At 41.2% G+C, this 19,287-nt stretch overlaps 1 protein-coding gene across 1 annotated transcript in view; it reads right to left on the bottom strand.

Moving 5' to 3' along the window:
- Positions 1-1,171: 1,171 nt before the first annotated feature.
- LOC115461761 (C-type lectin domain family 4 member M-like) overlaps positions 1,172-19,287 on the bottom strand; it is a 73,520-nt gene continuing 55,404 nt past the window's right edge. The window contains exons 7-8 of the mRNA XM_030191806.1: positions 11,932-12,045; positions 1,172-1,245 (exon numbers count right to left, since the gene is read on the bottom strand). Of these exons, the coding sequence (XP_030047666.1) occupies positions 1,172-1,245; positions 11,932-12,045 (188 nt within the window). The remainder of the gene's footprint in view (positions 1,246-11,931; positions 12,046-19,287) is intronic.

The following is a 19,287-nucleotide window of genomic DNA, read 5'->3' as shown; positions in this document are numbered from 1 at the left end:
GACCTGCATGGTCCATCCAGTCTGCCCAACAAGATAAACTCATATGTGTATACCTTACCTTGATTTGTACCTGCCTTTTCAGGGCACAGACCGTACAAGTCTGCCCAGCAGTATTTCCCGCCTCCCAACCACCAGTCCCGCCTCCCATCACCGGCTCTGGCACAGACCGTACAAGTCTGCCCAGCAGTATTTCCCGCCTCCCAACCACCAGTCCCGCCTCCCATCTCCGGCTTTGGCACAGACCGTATAAGTCTGCCCAGCACTATCCCCGCCTCCCAACCACCAGTCCCGCCTCCCATCTCCGGCTCTGGCACAGACTGTATAAGTCTGCCCTCCACTATCCTCGCCTCCCAACCATCAACCTCTCTTCCCCCACCTGCTCCGCCACCCAATTTTGGCTAAGCTTCTGAGGATCCATTCCTACTGCACAGGATTCCTTTATGACTCTACTGTAACAGTGCACATGGAATTATGAAAATATAACTTGCATAGTCACTTCCTCCCCTACCCTAATCTCACCCCAGGGGGTGGTTTCTCTTCTGTTACTTACTGTTGAATTGTTTTTTCACAGGACTGTTTTTTTTTTTTATTTTCTGTAAATAAAATGAACCATAAAAATACACATGTTGTTCCACAAACACAAACATTAATCAGCAGCAATTCTTAGAAAGCTGATTAACACTTTTACCCACATAAATAGATTTCAAAATTTGGCTTCCAGTGTCCTGATTGGATTATAGAAGGTGTACCTCTCAGCGCCTCCCATCTCTGTAACTTCTCCTTGGTGCTCTGTAAATCTGACCTTGTTTGATTCAGGCACAATTCTCCATTATTTGAACGTGTGTGATCTGCAGAGAGATTGGGGACAAAGGTAATAACTTTTCACGGTACTACAGAAAATTAAGAAAGAGGTTGACAGCGAGATCTGAGGAAGACAGAGAGTGCTTCTCTCCAGCACTGTTAAAAATCTTATCTAGGTAATGCGTGAGATCCACCAACTTTGTACCAGGTAGGCACGTGTCCAAGCGATCCTCACATTCACCAGCCACCCAGCTGTATATATGCCTAAGAAACTCCTGGCCTTGACCCTGGCATTTTCAATTCAGAGACACATCTGGCTCAATCCAGAGGTATGCAATAAACTTGGGCAAGGATAATTGCTTATTTTGCCTCAATCTTCTTGGATCCCCGTAATTGGAGAAATATCCAAAATGGCATCAAAGACATTCTTGTGGTTTGCCACAACTATATAACAATCAGACACGGAGCAATCACCTACCATAATGGTATCATGATGTGAAGATATCAAAAACTGGGAAGCAAAAACTGCAATACTTAGAAAAAAAATATTTTTGCTGCAGTCTTTCAGGGCCTCTTTTACCAAGCTGCGGCAATTTGGGCGACCCTGGTAGAAGGACGCCCATCTCCCGATTTGTGTCAAAAGATGGGCGTCCTTCTCTTTCGAAAATGAGCCCAAGAGTAGATCAGTCTCCTTCTTAAGGGAGCGTAATGGATTTAACTGTCTGGAAGATTTGTCTACTCTGTGAGATAATTAGCGTGTTTTAGAATTTTATTCTGCGAACAGTGATTTTGGAACTGGACTAGCTTGTCGTACATAAACTTGCTTCCATTTGCAAGTTGACCATTTATTATATGATATATATCAAGTTATAAGATCTTATCACATGTGCCATAGAAGGATCGTAGAGGTGGAGGGATAACATTAATTTATAGAGATTTTATTTTTTGTAATTATCCTTTTGCAATGTAGCAAGAACAGCTGAATTGGGAATTATGCCAGTTAATATAGATGATCCCTCATTACAGGACACTTTATACTGTTTACTATTTTATCATCTGCTAAGGAAATGGTCTGGGGCAAAACAATTTTTTTAATATTTAATTGTAAATTATTAAATATTGCATTATTGTTGGATATTTCAATTTGCATTTAGATCAAAAAGATGATTCGAATGTTCAAGAACTAAGGGGTCCTTTTACTAAGCTTCCTCTTTGGAAGAAGCTTCACTGGCTCCCCATCAAAGGAAGAATATTTTTCAAGGTCCATACAATGATTCACAGGATCATATATGGAGAATCCCCTAGCTATATGAATGATCTGATCGACCTTCCAGTCAGAAATAGTTCAATGTCCTCACGCACTTACCTCAATCTACACCTTCCCAACTGCAAAGGAATTAAATACAAAATCTACTATGCATCCAGTTTTTCCTTCTTGGGTAGTCAGCTTTGGAATGCTCTACCTAGATCCATCCGAACTATTAATGACTATCTACCCTTCAGGAAAATGTTGAAGACACATCTTTTCAAACAAGTCTATCCTAACGACCCAACTTAATCCTATCAGCCCACTTACACTACTCCTATTCTGACATTGACATTGACTCTGACACAGATTATACCTCTGACCTTCTCCCAAATCTTATCATACTCACCCGCCAATCTTTTATACTCCATCTTTCCATAACCTACCCCTCCCAATCTCCTTTTCTTTTGACTATCCTATCTTTACCTTCCCATATCCAAATTATTTATTCTTAAAACCTTATCATTATAATGTTTATTACAGCTTGTAATATTCTTTTTTCAGAATTTGTATTGTTTTTTTACTGTGTAAGCCACATTGAGCTTGCTATATGTGGGAAAGTGCGGGGTACAAATGTAATAAATAATAATAAGGCGCAGCAAAAAGTGGCCTGCAGTAGTGTAGGCATGTGCTTTTGGTGCGCACTGGGCCAGTTTTAATCACGTCTGCGAAAAACGGCTTTTTTTTCAATGGGCCGGGAAAAGGGCCTGCAGTAAAATTGAAACCGGCGTCTGCCTATTTACGGCCTGAGCCATTAACGCCACCCATTGATCTAGCAGTAAGGTCTCACATGCTACATGCGTGGTGATCGGTCGGCACGCGCCAACTTCCGATTAACACTGGAAACGCCGCGTGTGGTAGGAAATAAGTTGTCCTGGATTTATGGGCATGAGCCAAATCCAAAATTACCGCCAGGGGTGTGCACTAACCTGGCAGTAGTCTCGTTTTGGCGTGCACTGCACGTACATAGAGCCTACCATGCCATTTAAAAGGGCCTCTTTGTTCTTTAGGTTTTACTCAATTAGATAATTAGAGGCCATTAATTAGATCTTTTTACATTTACCTCTGGTTTATCTACATATTGGGCCTTCAAGACTGAGACAACAGGAGTCCTTTATTGACAAGTGACCCGACACGGGCCGTGTTTCGGCGTTAAACAACGCCTGCCTCAGGGGTTCGTCTTTTAATGATAAATACTACTTACTACTACTACTATTTATCATTTCTAAAGCGCTACTAGACATATGCAGCACTGTACACTTGAACATGAAGAGACAGTCCCTGCTCCACAGAGCTTACAATCTAATTATCTTGTAGTTGTGCCTGCAGCGTCTCTTGGATCAACTTCAAAAAATTCTTTTGTGGATCATCTAATCTCGAGTGTGAAGTTGATTCAAGAGACGCTGCAGCACAGCTACAAGATTTATCATTAAAAGATGAACCTCTGAGGCAGGCGTTGTTTAATGCCAAAACATGGCCTGTGTCGGGTTACTTGTCAATAAAGGACTCCTGTTGTCTCAGTCTTGAAGGCCCAGTGTTGCTTTTTTTGTTTGTATACTTTCTATGTATGCTGTATTTCCCTCTCTATCTGTCTTGCTCTTATCTACAAATTGGACTGATCCTAGCTGGCACCTTCTGGCATGCACTGATCATTATAGATTAGAGTTTACCGTGGAATGGAAAATGATAGGTAAAAGAAATAGACCAGCACAGGATTTAGTTTATTCTAGAGGTAAAATTAATTTTTTTAAAAATCATTCTGGAATAACATGAATTTGATATTAAAAAATAATGACGGGGACATGTTTGAACACTAGAGAACTTGGAAAAGGGGAGTTGAGGAAAAGGCAAAGGACACAGCTTGGTTTAATGGGGCTTTGCTTGTTGAACAGTCTGCAAAATGTAGTGTAAAATTGGATTACATTACACCGGTTCAAAGTGAATTTAGATAAAACCACAGTTTCTGTTTTTGGCTCATCCACTAAAGCAAGTAACTTATATCAAAATCTGTCTGTTAATGGGACTTGTTTTCCTTAGGTAACATCAATGAAAGTTCTGGGAGTTATCTTGGACAGTACTACGTCATTTGAAACTTACGTTGCATCGTTATCAAAAAAGATTTTATATATATATATATATATATATATATAAGAAACTGTTGGAGATTGACCAGTTTAATTTGGTTGTTCAAAAATTAATTACTAGTCAACTGGATTATTGTAATATGCTATATGTAGGATGTTCAAGTAACATTTTGAAGAAACCACAGACACTGCAGAATGTAGCAGTGAGAGATTAGTATATTTTGCTAGTAAATTTGTTAGTGTAACTCCTTTAATGGTTAAAACATATTGGTTACCTATAAAGGCAAATATAATCTTCAAAATATACACCAAATCTTATTTGGTCAAGCCCTGCAATTTATGTCTGGGGCCTGTGTCATCACCATCTTTTTGCAAGGAGAAGCAGTTGAGGGATCGAATGATATTATATTTTCCAATAGGAAAAGGGGATAAATATAAACAGATTTTCATGTCCACTTTTCATTTTATTGCCACAAAGATGTGGAATGATTAACCAATGGATGTTAGAGTACTGTATGTGTATATTTTGTATCTCACCCTGGATAAGGGTGGTTTAAAAGTCATAAATCTAACCTAAACCTAATTGACCACCGTTAGGACTGCTTTTTAAAACAAATCCTATGCAGGCACCGACACTCAATATTGCCAACCCCCAAATAGCTGCTAGCTCTTCCCCAACTTCGCCCTTGGAACGCCCCTCTCTAGACCACTCCAAAAATGGCCAGTTGGTGACAATGTTCAGCGAGATTGCCCAGTTAAGTGCTGCTGAGTATTGGTGGTCGGCTTGCTGAGCATGATTTAAGTGGGTCAGAACCTCTCCTACCTGCTTAAACTGCTTTAAATATTGGGCCCTAATTGTCGTTATAAAACAGGCTCCCAGAGCCAGACCCGATATGCACAAATTTGCATCTGCTCCCAGGATTATATCTATGTGTTGGATGTGCTGCAACACAGGAGAATGACTTATTATACTTACAGAGAGCTCCCAGGGTGATTGACACAATCAGTAAAAGAAGACACAAGATTAACTGAGAAAGAGAAGCAAGGAACCAAAGGTACAATCGGCATCGCTGGGGAAGTACTAGGAGAGAGAAAGGAAAGAATTCATCACAACGTACCCTATTTATTAAGCCATGTTGAGGTCTATAAACACAGAGAAAATACAAGATTCGACATGCTGGAGAAAGAGAACATTATTAGCATACATTTACCTAAACAAGTGGCCAATCCAGGTACTAGTGACCTGGATTGGCCACTTGGATGGAAGTAGGATATTCGGCTAGATAGACCATTGGTCTGATACTATGTTTTTAGCATAAGAACTTCCATACTGGGTCCAACAAGCCCTGTATCCTTTCCAACAATGGCCAAGCCAGGTCCCCAGAATCTGGCAGGATCCCAAAAAGCAGAGGCAAGCAGTGGCTTTCCCCAAGTCTACTTTAATAACATTTTATGGACATTTCCTCCAGGAACTTGCTCAATCCTTTTTTTGCAAATTCCTTTTACCACACACTCTAGAAGTAAGAAGGACAAGAATGAAACAACAGAATAACACTTGTGTATTACGATTTGTGAAGGGAGGGGAAGAGGTGGCTAACGTTATTAAGACTAACTTGGACATTTTAAAATCTCATCCAGTATTTGAACAACTTAAATTTAGAATAGCATTTTCATGTGACAAGAATCTAAAAGAGTTAAGACCAGCACAACTCCCACAGATAAGTGATACAAGGAGGACACAGAAAATGTGCATGTAAAACTTGTTTGATCACCAGAGAAGCCAATGTTTTTATTAATCCTATGGACAATATATATACATTATGTTGTACAAAATGCCAAGAATTGCAAGGCAGAATTTGTGGCATATGTTATACAATTGACCACTAGTTCACTCAAGCTTGATTCAATTACACTGAAAATCCAAGCACAACCTCACACTGGCTGTGTAAAAAATCCTGTGAGACATCCCACACAATATGCCTACTGGTCAATCTTATAGATGGAGAAAAAAGCTTCAGTTTCGCCAACCAGCCCACCCAACGTATCTGGCTATAGGGCTTCAGTTATGGCGAATCATCATCTAGCTTCAAAAAAACTCCATCCAACTAATTGACCACTTTCTACCTAGCCTTTGTGTGTGTCTCAACCACCTTCTCCAACAGTTTCTTGTGCACTCTTAGTTCTAAATTCTCTCAAAAGCTTGTGGTGCTTATATAAGATGTAGCCAGAGACCCCGCCAAGAACCACTTAGCTTTTTCCAACTGCTATCGTGTTCCGCTCACTTCCGTGGTCTCCACTCTTCAACCCGACAGGGAGCCCCCATTTCAGGAATGCTGCATCAGGGGATATATTTCCATCTCGTATCCACAACTCCAAGCCTGTCTTCACTCTGCTGCTCTGCTCCCTGTCGGGTTGAAGAGTGCACAAGAAACTGTTGGAGAAGGTGGTTGAGACACACACAAAGGCTAGGTAGAAAGTGGTCAATTAGTTGGATGGAGTACTTCTACTATAATAACATAAGTGTCATACTGGGACAGGCCAAAGGTCCACCAAGGCCAACATCTTGTCTCTGACAGTGGCCAATCTAGATCACAAATACCTGACAGAATCCCAAAGAGGGCTCAGGGACAGTAAACAAACAAAAGGACTGGGAAGAAAGTCAGCCTCCCAATGCTACCTTTGTGAGAGCAGGGAATAGTACTTCTACTACTACTACTACTACTACTACTACTTATCATTTCTATAGCGCTACTAGATGTACGTAGCACTGTACAATGAATATGTAAGAGACAGTCCCTGCTTGACAGAGCTTATAATGTAATCAGGACAGACAAAGAGGACAAATGAGGGATAAGGACAAAGAGTATCAAGATTCCATGTAGAATCCCAAGAGTAGCAACATTCCGGAATCCAAAGAGAAGCAAGATTTCGTGCAGACTCCCAAAGAGTAGCAAGATTCCATGCAGAATCCCAAAGAGTAGCAACATTCTGGAATCCCAAAGAGAAGCAAGATTCCGGAATCCCAAACAGAAGCAAGATTCTGTGCAGAATCCCAAAGAGTAGCAACATTCTGGAATCCCAAAGACTCCTCCTCCTACTACTACTTATCATTCCTATAGTACTACTAGACGTACGCAGTGCTGTACAAGGAGCATGTAAGAGACAGTCCCTGTTCGGCAGAGCTTACAATATAATCAGGACAGACAAACAGGACAAATGAGGGATAAGGACAAAGAGCAGTGCTTTTTTTGTGCCCTGCTTTCTGTTCCTGCCACCCGCGTTTAAATCTTTTTTCACCTGAAATCGCAGCGCCGGTGACAGCGTTAGTGAAAGCAGCACAGGCTCACCTCCTCTACCCTTCCCTACCCTCTTAGCATCCCGCCTTTCTCTGATGTAGTTTCCTGTTTCTGCGAGGGCAGGACGCTGATAGGGAAGGGAAGGGTATAGGAGATGAGGAGAGAGTTCAAATGCTGGACATGGATGGAGGGGAGGGATGAGAGAGGAAGTGAGATGAACATGGATGGAGGGGAGGAGAGAGGAAAAATGCTGGACATGGATGGAAAGAGGAAGGAGAAGCATACTGACGAGATGAGGGAAAGGGAAAAGAGGAGAAAAACTGCACATGGATGGAGAAAATAGGCAAAAGCTGGATTCACTGTATACCTCCTCTAGTCAAGTCCGCAGAGGACCCAGCTTTTACCTATGGATGTAGGGCAAGAATTGAAGAAAGGAGGAAAGTAAAGAAATAAATGGAAAGGAAGCCCTGGAAGTGGAGTTAAGGGAGCAGATAGAGAACAGCAGAATCAGAGACTGGGACCAACATGATCAGAAAAACAAAGTCACCAGACAACAAAGGTAGAAAAAATAATTTTATTTTCATTTTAGTGTTTGGAAGATGTCCAATTTCAGAATTTATATCTGCTGTCTTATTTTGCACTGGGAATACTGGAGCTCTTACAGAAATTATTTATAATGAAAAAAAATCACAAGTTATTTTTTTCTCCTATACTGGTATAGTATTTTCAATGATATTGCTTATATGTGCCATGGCTGGTATGATGGGTGTGGCTACTGTGGGTGTGGATATCTGGGGCGGAGCCATAGATGGTGACCCCCCACCCATAATGTGCACTGGTACCTTTTTTCCTACAAAAAAAAGCACTGACAAAGAGTAGCAAGATTCTGGAATCCCAAAGATTAGCAAGATTCCGCGCAGAAACCTAGAGTAGCAAGATTCCAGAATCCCAAAGACTCCTACTACTACTTATCATTTCTATAATGTTACTAGACGTACGCAGCGCTGTACACTGAACATGTAAGAGACAGTCCCTGCTCGACAGAGCTTACAATCTAATTAGGACAGACAAACAGGACAAACAAGAGATAAGGGAATTACTAAGCTGGGAAAGATAAAACATGGGTACTGAAGAAGTAAGGGTTAGGAATTAAAAGCAGCATCCATAGATGCAGAAGAAGGAATCCTTGGAATATCAACTGACTGACCGGGCAAGGAAGGGCAGAGCAGGAGCCCTGTCCAGATGGAAGTGAGGGACTGCAGCAGTAGCCACAGAGGTCACAGCCATGAGTACTGGGTCTGTGAAAATAATGATCTGCAAATTTTGTTACATTTGTACCCTGCACTTTCCCACTCATGGCAGGCTCAATGTGGCTATGGAGGGTTAAGTGACTTGCCCAGAATCACAAGGAGCTGCCTGTACCTGAAGTGGGAATTGAACTCAGTTCCTCAGTACCAAAGTCCACCATCCTAACCACTAGGCCACTCTTCCTGCATATTAGGCCTGATTATTTGTCCACTCTTATGGGTAATGGAGGAGGAGCTGAGGCAATTGTGGGGATGTGTGTGATGAGCACTGGCTGACAGACCAAACTAGATTTTGGCACTCTAGGTGGCTGGTTACTTCATGTGAAGGAATAGCCTGGCCCTGATGGTTGCTTACCCTACCTGTGTTGTACTAAATTTATTGCTTCTATTATTTAAATGTTTTCGTACACATTGCAGAGGGAAGAACTGCCATTACTTTGAACCACTTGTTTTTCTGCTGACAAATTCTGTCTGTTTTCTGCCATTACCTTCTTATACTAAACTCTGTTATCATTTAAATTCCCTCCTATCTTACCCTTCACCAGTTCTGTAGAAAAGGGTTATGCAAGAGGTGGGGCAGTACAGAGCGAAAATGTACTCTCAATCCATTTCCTCTCATGGGTGGTGATGAAGTGGGTGGAGGGGTGGGGGGGAGGGCATCACCGGGCGAGGTGCACAGGCACAATTTTAGCTCATCCACCCCAGAATCTGCTTTTCCTGAAACCGAACAACATGTAATGTAACTGAATAATAAACAGGAGTTTCAATGAACATCATGTTTTCAAGAACGGTGGGAGGGCTTTCTGTCTAGCCCTGTGAAGTACAACCCTTTATAGGGGAAGTACACTGGGGGTGAAGGGATTATGGATATGGCTCACACTGTTTTCATTAGTACCTCAAGAAAATACAACAATTTATTGGGATTTATTAACCGCCTTTATGAAGAGATTCACCCAAGGCAGTGTACAGTAGGTACAGTTTAACATCAAACTTACAATTTTGTTAACAGCATAACAATAGTAAAATAAACCAGTAAAGACATAGACAGAATGAAAGATGAAAATTTGAAAGCAGCAAATTGAGACCTAATAATAGGACTATCATGAAACAGAATCAAAAATATACACATGTAACAGCACTGAAATTCAAATAACAGAGATATAATACAATGAAATATCTAATAAGCACACAATTAAAACATTCAATTAACATTGTTATGATATACTAATCCTTTTCTACAATACAGCTTACCATATAGCGGAGGGACAAGATGGGTGGTACAGAGTCAGTTGGGATAATTTGATGGTTAGCTAAAGTCAAGGCAAGTTCTTTGTACAGTTAATCAAGATATAAGGAACTGGTCTAAGTTACACTGGGTGTAGCAAGCTAGTCCAGGAGCAGGACCATGTTCCAGTGCAACGGGTTGCTGATGGGGGAGGGGGAGGTTAGAAGTGGGTACACCTCTCCCTTGACCAATTTCACTTGGCTTATCATAAGATTACATTGAGGATGTACACAAATAGTAGCTGAAACCACATTGGCAGCCTTTATTGTTCCCCAGGTCACCCACAAAACCTCAGATATGCTTCAGAAGAGTGTAATATTACCTTTCATTCATTAAGAATTAGTTTGTCCAATATTAGAGGTTACCAACATTAATTTTTGATATTTATCATTTTTAACCTTTACATTTCAGCATTTAAGTAAATCAGCACACCTACTACACTAAAATAATATTAAAAGTATTTTATAAAAACCTGAGAATGTTTATTAAAATACAACGCAAAACAAGGTCAGCAGATGAGGAAGGAACACATCACTTTACCATACTGCAGAGAGGGGGAAAAAAACATCCCCAGGCATTTCTGTCCCTTCCTTCTATATCTCTGTACTACACACTACAGGGAATAAAAACATCCCCAGACATTTACATATAGTAACATAGTAAATGACGGCAGATAAAGACCTGAACGGTCCATCCAGTCTGCCCAACAAGATAAACTCATTTTACATGGTATGTGATACTTTATATGTATACCTGAGTTTGATTTGTCCTTGCCATTCTCAGGGCACAGACCAAGAAGTCTGCCCAGTACTCTTCTTGTACTAAAAGTGCTGAAGATTCTGAAATCCTAAAAAGTTACAAGATTCCGGAATCCCAATTAGTAGCAACATTCCATGTAGAACCCCAAAGAGTAACATAGTAAATGACGGCAGATAAAGACCTGAACGGTCCATCCAGTCTGTCCAACAAGATAAACTCATTTTACATGGTATGTGATACTTTATACCCGAGTTTGATTTGTCCTTGCCATTCTCAGGGCACAGACCGTAGAAGTCTGCCCAGCACTGTTCTTGTACTAAAAATTCTGAAGATTCTGGAATCCCAATTAGTAGCAACATTCCATGTAGAACCCCAAAGAGTAACATAGTAAATGACGGCAGATAAAGACCTGAACGGTCCATCCAGTCTGCCCAACAAGATAAACTCATTTTACATGGTATGTGATACTTTATATGTATACCTGACTTTGATTTGTCCTTGCCATTCTCAGGGCACAGACTGTAGAAGTCTATCTGTCACTTACTGCAGGGAATAAAGTCCATCCAAAGATATTTCTATCCTTTCTATCTGACTGTATCACACACTGCAGTGAATAAAGACAATCCTGAGACATTTCTTTCCCTTCTATCTCACTGTATCACACATTGCCAGTGTTATCTTGTAACCTTTACTTCATTTGTTGTATTTTTAAACATTTTTTCCCTTTGGTATAGTTTATTTGGGTGTCATTTAGTCATTTTTTGCCTATGCTAATATCACTGTTGTGCATGAGCTAGTGTAAGGCCCGTTTTATATAATCAGCCTTGTTGCTTTCACATTATACTCTCACCCTTATTTCTCCAGGGTTGTCCATCTTTTAGGCTCTTTCCTTTAGTCTGAGGGAGAAAATGACTCCCCTAAATGATGATCCATTTAAATGAGATACCAAATATGGTTTGTACGTGATCTATACAAATTCTCTGTTTCAGGTCTGCCTCAAAGTTTGTTTCAGTTTTATCTCTGTCACACATATTCTAGTAAAGTTAAACATTAAAATATATTCTTTAAATGACTCTATGCTTTTGGAATTTACCTTTCTGCTTTTCTTCAGTCCTTGGAGATTCAGGGCTGTTTTCTTCCTCCGGTGGTTCTGGGAACCTTACAGCAGCGTAGTTGATGTCTCCATCCTCCTGCAGCACCGAGGAACCTTCCATGAAATTATACACAGTTTAGAAATAATATTCATGCCCAGGTGTGAGAAATCCAGTCGCCCTCTTAATAAACAATGAACATCTCATATTACCTGCAGGGCAATATTGGGAAGATCTAGGTCTTTTTGCTTTTCCAAATTGTAGATCAGAATAAGACACTGTCTCAGCCATTTTAAATGCCTCCCACTCTGTTCAGGAGATGAAGGGAGACTGCAGGCGGACAGGAAGTCTGACAATTATATATAGTGAGAAAGCAGGGGCAGAAAGAACTAAAGAACATTGATTACCGCATATTTTGTATCTGGCCCCTAAGTAGAGGAAGCAACCGAAAAGCTTAATGTGCTCCACTTCTGACCTTGAAGGTCCTGTTTTCAAATTCTAAGTACTCAGTTTATTAATTGGATCTTATTGGGTAACCAAGAAATAAGCTGGCTAAGTCCATTCAACAGGGAACTGAATTTATCTGCTCATAAAATGTATAGGTATGAAATGAATTCCAGAGTTTAATTATGCGTTGAGTGAAGAAATATTTTCTCCAGTTTGGTTTAACTTTACTACATTGTAGCTTCATCGCATTCCCCCTAGTCCTAGTATTTTTGGAAAGCGTGAATAGACACTTCACATCTGCCAGTTCAACTCCACTCATTATTTTATAGACCTCTATCATATCTCCCCTCGGCCGCCTTTTCTCCAAGCTGAAAAGCCATAGCCGCTTTAGCCTTTCCTCATAGGGAAGTCGTCCCATCCCCTTTATCATTTTCGTAGCCCTTCTCTGCACCTTTTTTAATTCTATATTTCTATATTGAATGGTCGGCCCTCTGAAACCCACCAAAAATCTACTGTACCCAACTGTAGATCACTACAATTGCCCTAGCCGCTTTAGCTTTTCCTCATAGGGTGTATAATAGGTATGAAATAGACTGGTGGACAAACCTGTCAGAGCTGTGAAACCTAAGAGCAGACTAGTCTAACTGGTTGAAAATAAAATTAAGCGGGTGATAAGTCATAGACTCTCTGCTGTTTTAAAAGTGGATCCTATGGCTTGTTTATCTAGAACGTAAGAGTAGCCATACTGGGTCAGACCAATGGTCCATCTAGCCCAGTATTCTGTTTTCCAAACAGTGCCAAGCCAAGTCACAAGTACCTGGCACAAACCCAAATCGTGGCAACATTCCACGTAGAACCCCAAAGAATAGCAAGATTCTAGAATCCTAAAGAGTGACAAGATTCCATGTAGAACCCCAAAGAAAACCAAGTTTCTGGAATCCTAAAGAGTGACAAGAGTCCATGCAGAATCTCAAAGAGTAGCGACATTCCATGTAGAACCCCAAAGAATAGCAAGATTCTGGAATCCTAGAGAGTGACAAGATTCCATGCAGAATCTCAAAGAGCAGCGACATTCCATGTAGAACCCCAAAGAATAGCAAGATTCTGGAATCCTAAAGAGTGACAAGATTCCATGCAGAATCTCAAAGAGCAGCAACATTCCATGTAGAACCCCAAAGCATAGCAAGTTTCTGGAATCCTAAAGAGTGGCAAGATTCCATGCAGAATCTCAGAGTAGTAACACTCCATACTACAAATCCCAGGGCAAGCAGTTGCTTCCTATGTCTGTTTCAATAGCTGACTATGGACCTTTCTTCCAGGAATTTGTCCAAACCTTTTTTAAACCCAGATATGCTAACCGCTGTTACCACCTCCTCTGACAAATCTAATGGATTACAAGGGGAGGAGAGACCAGCAACAGTGAACTAGGGGGGTACGGTTCGGTGTGTCCTAATATGCCAGTGAAAAAGGGGAGAAAACAATGATATGAAGACTAAGAAGGGATAGGACATGTAAAGAGGGGATAAGGTAGAGACCTTGGGGTGAGAAATATATAATTATGGTACAGCCAGAGACCCCCCCACTGGAATGGTGGAGGGCCCAGTCATAGAGCTCAGGCCATTACAGACCTTGGCTGAGTCAGAAATCTGATGGCTGACATAACTGGGAGCTTACTGGAAAAGTATGACCTAGTTTGTAGCCCGGATTGAGGCCTAAAAGTTAGGTAAATAGATATGGAAACAAAATGGAGGATTTCAGCACAAAATGGAAGCCCGTATCTGTTACAAAGTGGAATTTTCTCTAATGTAAGTTAGAAAAACAAGTTGAGCAATGAGTGAGTCATGCCAGGTGCAGAGAAAATAGGGAACTAGCTGTCCAAGAGAGGAGGGAGACTTTCCTGTGAGCAGGGTCTTGCTTAAGAAGCGAGCTAAAGATAAAACCATGTTAGCAAGATAGAAGCTACTCATTAGCATGAGCCAATCAGTGACAACCATGACATTAGCATAGATCCAATCAGGTATATCTACTGTCATATTACCCATATCCTGAGGGCACCTATAAAAATCCGGGTATTTCCTGGTTTGAGTTAGAGAGAAAAGGGTTGGCACTCTCTCTCCAAGGGAAACCAATGTGTCCAGCAAAATTGACAAATTTCCTAATTGCTTTCCCTTGTAAAACCTCTAATTGGTAAAAGAAATTATAAAAGATTAGCAAATAATTAACCCCTGTTTGCAGCTTATTATATTCCTATAATTAATTTATTGTACATGCCTGTTGTCAATCACTGATTTGACTTATACCTTAGCAAATAAACTCCTCATTCCAAATGATGATTTGTGGGCTTCACTTAATGATCAAAGGCTGTAAGTATAAATGCATTGTATAACTTGTAATCTAAATCCAGTTTGTCATAAGGCTGGTATCTTTTCCTTAGACCTAACGTCTCCCTTAGAGGCAATAACTCCTTGATTACCCCAGTACTAGTGTTATTTAGAGATGGAGTCAGATTAAGGTCACTCTAGCCTTCTTGGGGGGGGCTCGGGACCCCCCAATTCTCAACAGAAACGAGCTGAAAGGAGGAGGTTGGGAAGAGGGGAGAGACTTTAGAAAAGGGGATACAAGCTGGAAGAGGAGCTGTGAAGGGAGGATGAGGCATGAGTGTGCTTCTGTTGTCATAGTAGGTGGTCAACTGGAACCCAGAGAGGCTGAGAAGGCTAGGGCTTTTTAGCTTGGAGAAGAGACGGCTGAGGGGAGATATGATAGAAGTGTATAAAATAATGAGTGGAATGGATCGGGTGGATGTGAAACGACTGTTCACGCTATCCAAAAATACTAGGACTAGAGGGCATGAGTTGAAGCTACAGTGTGGTAAATTTAAAACGAATCGGAGAAAAGTTTTCTTCACCCAACGTGTAATTAGACTCTGGAATTCGTTGCCGGAGAACGTGGTACGGGCGGTTAGCTTGACGGAGTTTAAAAAGGGGTTAGATAGATTCCTAAAGGACAAGTCCATAGACCGCTATTAAATGGACTGGAAAAATTCCTCATTTTTAGGTATAACTTGTCTGGAATGTTTTTACGTTTGGGGAGCGTGCCAGGTGCCCTTGACCTGGATTGGCCACTGTCGGTGACAGGATGCTGGGCTAGATGGACCTTTGGTCTTTCCCAGTATGGCACTACTTATGTACTTATGTACTTATCAGATGGTGTTGGTCAGTATTGTAGTAAATAAAACAGGCCTATATACTTTTCTAAAGAAGTACCTAAAAAGGGAAGGGAAAAAGGAAGAAAGTACAGAAAGAGTCAATCCAGTAGCAAAAGATGAGGAAACAGGAGAGCAAAGAGGCAATTGGAAGGAATAAATTGTTAGAAAAACAGAGATATAACAAAAGAAAGGGAACGAAGTACAAACTAAAGTCCAAATGAAAAAACAGCACCATGGGCCTTTAAAAATGGAACACAGTTCTTTAATGAATGAGCCTTGACAAAAAGACCTGACACGGGCCGTGTTTCGATGACTAGCACCAGTGATGACGTGGAAAACTTGGGGAATAACTCAAATATATTCCTCTACAATATATTATTCCTTACCCCACGTCTCATGTAGTAAAAGCTACAAAGAAACAAGGCACTTTCACTTTCTGTATCCAAGAATATATTTGAGTTATTCCCCAAGTTTTCCACGACATCACTGTGACCCCTGACGCAGGTGCTAGTCACCGAAGCACGGCCCTTGTCGAGTCTTTTTGTCAAGGCTCATTCATTAAAGAACTGTGTTCCATTTTTAAAGGCCCGTGGTGCTGTTTTTTTGTTTAGAAAAGCAGAGAGGCATTGCAATGTTTTAGGAATGCGAGGAACAGTAGGAAGTAGAAAGTTAGGATTGTAAGAGGGAAAGAGAAACATTATGTGGAGACTGACAAGGAGAAGGTGAAATACTTAGGGGTCTATGAAGTATGCTGAAAAATGGTTTGCGATAGTGTAGGCACGGGTTTTTTGGTGCATGCCGATCCATTTTTCAGCGCGCCTGTAAAAAAATGCCTTTTTTAAATTTTTGCCGAAAATGGACGTGCGGCAAAATGAAAATTGCTGCGTGTCCATTTTGCGTCTGAGACCTTACCGCCAGCCATTGACCTAGCGGTAAAGATTCATGTAGTAACCGGGAGGTAATGACCTACGTGTGTCAACTGCCACTTGGCGTCCGTCCGTTACGCACGTCCTAAAATAAAAAAATATTTTTCAGACAAGCATTTCAGATGCACGCCACAAATGAAATTACCACAAGAGCCATGCGGTAGCCGGGCGGTAACTCCATTTTGATGCACGTTGGGCGCGCATAGACGCTTACGCGGCTTAGTAAAAGGGCCCTAACAAATATTTCTGGGACTGGATGGCATATACCCAAGGGGGAAAACAGAGAAGTTTTGGTTGTTTCACTCATTGCTTTTTTCAGCACTTCTGTAGAGTCAGTTGTGGTTTCAAAGGACTGGAAACGGGTAGATGGACACATCTTCTATCCCTTGCTGGAAAAAGTCAGAAAGTTCACCTAAAGGGCAGCAGAGAAGCAAAATAAGCTGAACACACTGAAGGTGATCAGAGACAATAAGTCACAGGAGAGGGTGAAGAGAAAAAAAAGACCAGTAGAGTAATAGGCAAATTTCTTGATAGAATGATTCTTAAACAAAAGACCTGACGGGACCATATCAAGGGGTATGAGAACATCTGCAATATATATGTGCGTTAAATTTATTCTGTATTTTCCTTTGTAATGATTCCTCTTAGTAATATAAATTATTACTTAGTAATATTAATTCAAAAGGAGTGAAGCCTGTGAAACTGGGATTACCTTAATCAGTGGGAATTGGATTAGAGACTCAAGTGTTCGCATTGTTAAATAATTTCTGGTTTTAAAAGAGAAAAAAAATGAAATCAGGTGTATTATTTCTACTAATATTGGACAATAAGTATGTTTCCAACAAAATAAATTGACTATACACCGTTTTGGGTTTGAAGAAGCCAACCAGACGATCAATGTGGAATAATGATTGAAATAAATAATAAGTCTGGGGATAATCAGGTTAATACCACTTTTTTTTCTGTTTACTGTTGTTTAATTGATCTCCTTGTCTTGTTTCACTCTCCCTATTTTGTGGTCTAAGGAAGAGAATAGAATTACCTGACTGAAATAATTCTTGTGTATATTACTTTCTCTGTATTTCTGGCAAGTTATTTTATTGCTTGTAAATTTAAATTCTCACGCCTTTTTTGGTGGTGGCTCAGGGTGGGTTGCATTCGGGTGCGCTGGATGTTTCTCTGTTCCAGGAGGACTCACAATCTAAGTTTGTACCTGAGGCAATGGAGGGTTAAGTGACTTGCCCAAGATTACAAGAAGCAGTAGTGGGATTTGAACTGGGCACCTCTGGATTGCAAGACCGGTGCTCTGACCACTAGGCCACTCCTCCATGTTCAGAAGTGCAGGTGCTCTCTATGATATCAAAGGTTGTTCTGCGAGCCGCACGAACCTTTGTAGTCACACCACCTCAGCAGCTTGGGTTTCTGCTACAGGTTGTCAAGGTCCTCACAGAGCTTGAATCTCATCCTATAAAATAATTCTCACCTCCAACGCTCTGACTTGCCTGGGACTGTGGCTCATTCCGAGTTGGTCTGCTAGGCTCCGTAGATCAGGCTGACATCACCATAGACATTATGATGTCAACTTCAGAACCCGGGGGGAAAAAAACATGCCTCACAGCTGATCCATGTCCAGAGGAGGGTCGCTGGACATGGGTGGCTGGAGGGGGGGCAGGGGAGAGAGGAGGGTCACTGGACATGGGTGGCTGGAGGGAGGGCAGGGGAGAGAGGAGTAATAACAAGTATAGAATGTTTGTACATTTGGGAAGCTCTCCAGGTGCCCTTGGCCTGGATTGGCCGCTGTCGTGGACAGGATGCTGGGCTCGATGGACCCTTGATCTTTTCCCAGTGTGGCATTACTTATAAATTAAAAAATATATATATTCTGTGAAAACATTAAATTAAAATAAACAAAATCTTCACCAATTGTTATTATTTAAAGAGCACCCTGGGTTGAGCACCTTATAGAAAATTGCGGATTCCCGCACCCAACTCTGCTGAAACCTGGAGTAAATCTTGGCATGCAAGTTGGGTGTCTAACTCCTGTATTCTATAAACTGCACCTACATTTTAGGAACACTCGTGACCCATCCATATCCCTCCCATGGCCACACTCCCTTTTCGGTTATGTGCGAGACATTTCGGTTACGTGCGAATTGACAGATGCGGGCATAAGTCCAAATTAGGGCCACTTAATGCCAATAATTGATTATTAATGGCTCATTAACTAATTTACGAGTGCATCTGCCCAGAATGCCCAAATTTGCATGACCTATGTAGAATCAGGGGGTTGGTGGGCCCAGGGCCGGGACCAGCAGGATCTGGGAGGCCTTTCACAGTTTCTGTCCACTCATTGAACATCATCAGTACCTCTTCCTCTTCTTTTGATTTGGCTTTATCTCTTGACTTTTTCCCAATCTGATCGTAAGGTGAGTTACATTCAGTTAGATATGTGTTATTCTTCTGTCCAAATGTGCTCACAATTTAAGATGTGCCTAAGCCTATAGAAGGTGAAATGGCTTGCCTTAGGTCACAAGGAGAGTCAGTGGGAAAAGAGGGATTTCAGTCCTAGATTCTCTAACAACTAAGCTTTTCTTTCTCTCCACTTATAAAGTTCAGAAGCTAGAGAGTCAAGTTAGCTCAATTATAAAGCAGATGTTTTATTCTATGTGGAAACTTAAACGCATAAGACCCTACTTTCCAAGGGACATATTCCGCAACTTGACGCAATCAATGGCACTGAGCCATTTAGACTATTGCAATGATTATACAGTGGTGGAAAT

The sequence above is a fragment of the Microcaecilia unicolor genome, chromosome 2 (genome assembly GCF_901765095.1).
Source record: "Microcaecilia unicolor chromosome 2, aMicUni1.1, whole genome shotgun sequence".
Taxonomy (NCBI): Eukaryota; Metazoa; Chordata; class Amphibia; order Gymnophiona; family Siphonopidae; genus Microcaecilia; species Microcaecilia unicolor.
Note: the sequence above shows the minus strand (reverse complement) of the source record. Positions and strands in the feature narration are given on the sequence as shown.